Below are 2,368 nucleotides of genomic sequence, written 5' to 3'. Positions count from 1 at the left end.
AAGTCCTTTGATTTATTTGCTTTTCTTCAGCTGCTGTACCAGAGAATACCTAACCCCAAACCCTGGTCGCGGATGGGGTCTGACTCCAGGAAAATTTCTCAGACGCAGGGAATAGGGCAGACAGCACCTAGAATGGAGCTGGCGTGTCAAGAAAAAGTGAGATCATAGAGTAGGAGGGGACTGCACCAGCTGTGGGCGGGGGCGGAGTCAGACTCCCGGCAGCGGGAGAGGCGGAGCCAGCCGTAGGCGGGGCGGAGTCAGACTCCCGGCTATGGGAGAGGCGGAGCCAGCTGTGAGCGGGGGCGGATTAGGCCCTGGGAGTGGGCGGGGCGGGAAAAGTTCCGGGAAGGCCGGTTATCGCTCCCCCTGCGTGGAGAAGTTGGAGACGCCCAAGTCCCCACGGAAGGCCCACAGCCATGTCGTCTGGGGACCCAAGGTCTGGTAGACAGGACGGGGCCCCGCGCGCGGCCGCAGCGCTCTGTGGCCTGTACCACGAGGCCGGCCAGCAACTACAGCGCCTTAAGGATCAGCTGGCCACGCGTGACGCCCTCATCGCGAGCCTCCGCACCCGCCTCGCGGCTCTGGAAGGGCACACGGCGCCGTCACTCGTGGACGCACTTCTGGATCAGGTGGAGTGCTTCCGTGAGCAGCTGCGACGACAGGAGGAAGGCTCTTCGGAGACCCAACTGCGGCAGGTGCGGGGCGGGCGTGAGCTGCTGCCCAAGGCGGCCTGGGGAACTTGCTGGCGAGTGTGACGTGGAGTCCAGAGGTGCGCGAGGTCTTGAGGGTCGCGAGGATATGAAGCTCGAGGTGCGGGTCTGAAGAGCTCGAGGTCTGCAGCATGGTGGTTTAAGGGGTGCGCTCGGGTTTGAAAGCAGCTGGGTTATGGGGGATACGAGATCCTGAGACAAGTGGGTCCTGAGGTTTCAGGGTCTGAAGGGCGTGGGGGTCTGAGGCGCAGGTAATCCTGTGGGATTAAGGTCTGAAGGTAAGAGTCTGGGTAGTTCGGGGTATTGAGCAGTTCGGGATTCATTCGTAGGCCCAGGGGATATGCCAGAGGTGAGCAGGAGTCTCTGGGGCACCGGTTCTGCTGAGCACCCGGGTCGTAGGGGTGTGACGTTTGAGGAGTACCAAGTCCTGACGTTCTGCTGAGGTTATGAGCACTTCTGAGGAACTCGTAATGGAGGTTAATTTGGGACAGACCCCCTGGGTCTCTCGACTTTGAGGGGTACTGCTGTGGGAAACCTGCTCATGAAGTGAAGGATCCTGGAGTGCAGGAATCTGTGGGGCATAATGTTCTGAGGTAGCCTTGAACACATGGTTCTGTTGGTAGTGAGCTTCTCCAATATGTGCTCCGAATCCCAAAGGGTGTGTAGCTGTTTTAATCACTGCCTTATTGCTTTGAAGAGATACCATGACGAAGGCAACTCTTATAAAAGAAAGTATTTAATTGAGGGACTGGCTTACAGTTTCAGAGGGTTAGTCCATTATCATCATGGGAGTATAGCAGCTTGCAGGCAGGCTTGGTGCTGGAGAAGTAACTGAGAGCTACATCCTGATCCATTGGCAGAGAGAGACGCCCTGCCAGGCCTGATGTGGGTTTTTGAAACCTCAAAGTCCATCCCCAGTGACACAGTTCCTCCAACAAAGCCACATGTCCTATTCCTTCTCAAATAGTGCTACTCCCTGTTGATGAAAAAATGCAAATATATGAACCTGTGGGGGCATTCTCATTCAAGCAACAACAGTGGGGGCACCAGGCTTGACTAAGATGGAATGTGGGGTTCTGAATCTTGTGGAGGGTGCCAGGGGCCTGAGAGATACATAGGGCTCTGAAGGATGGCGCTCTGAGAAAGAAGACCCATGGTTTTGGTTGGTGGCATTTTAGTATTATATGGGAAGAAATGACAGGTGCCAGTCTGATAATATGTGAATTCTTATTTGGTCCTCCTTGTTATTTGGTAACATTTAGTTCCTGTGAGATACCATAAGCACATAAAACTAAAATGAGTAATAATGCTTTACTGGAGCAGGCATTTCTAAACCTGACAACCTTTTTCTGAATTTGGAGGGATGCTGGCATATTATTCCATTTGGTCCAGCGCTATCTTGATTTTCCCAGGAAAGAAAATAAGAATGGAGATTAGCTGGTAAAAGATAAGAACAGAGATTAGCTGGTAAAAGATAATGCTTCTTTCCAAGATTACCACTGCAGCTAGATTTCCTTTTTTTTTCTTTTCTTTTTTCTTTCCCATCTCCACCCACTCTGTACTAGGGATTGAAGCTAGAACCTAGGCAGGTGCTCTACCATTGAGCTGCACGCATCTCCAGTCCTCCTCCTCCTCCTCCTCCTCCTCCTCCTCCTCCT

At 53.2% G+C, this 2,368-nt stretch overlaps 1 protein-coding gene across 2 annotated transcripts in view; it reads left to right on the top strand.

Moving 5' to 3' along the window:
* Positions 1 to 340: 340 nt before the first annotated feature.
* Tnip2 (TNFAIP3 interacting protein 2) overlaps positions 341 to 2,368 on the top strand; it is an 18,532-nt gene continuing 16,504 nt past the window's right edge. The window contains exon 1 of one of the 2 annotated variants that reach the window (XM_021211073.1): positions 341 to 695. In XM_021211073.1, the coding sequence (XP_021066732.1) occupies positions 417 to 695 (279 nt within the window). In that variant the 5' untranslated portion in view covers positions 341 to 416. Of the gene's footprint in view, positions 696 to 786; positions 811 to 2,368 lie in introns of those variants that run through there. The other variant, XM_029544946.1, reaches the window with a different exon arrangement.

Source organism: Mus pahari, chromosome 13 (assembly GCF_900095145.1).
Source record: "Mus pahari chromosome 13, PAHARI_EIJ_v1.1, whole genome shotgun sequence".
NCBI lineage: Eukaryota > Metazoa > Chordata > Mammalia > Rodentia > Muridae > Mus > Mus pahari.
The sequence above is the reverse complement of the archived record's forward strand: the minus strand, read 5'-3'. Positions and strand labels throughout refer to the sequence as shown.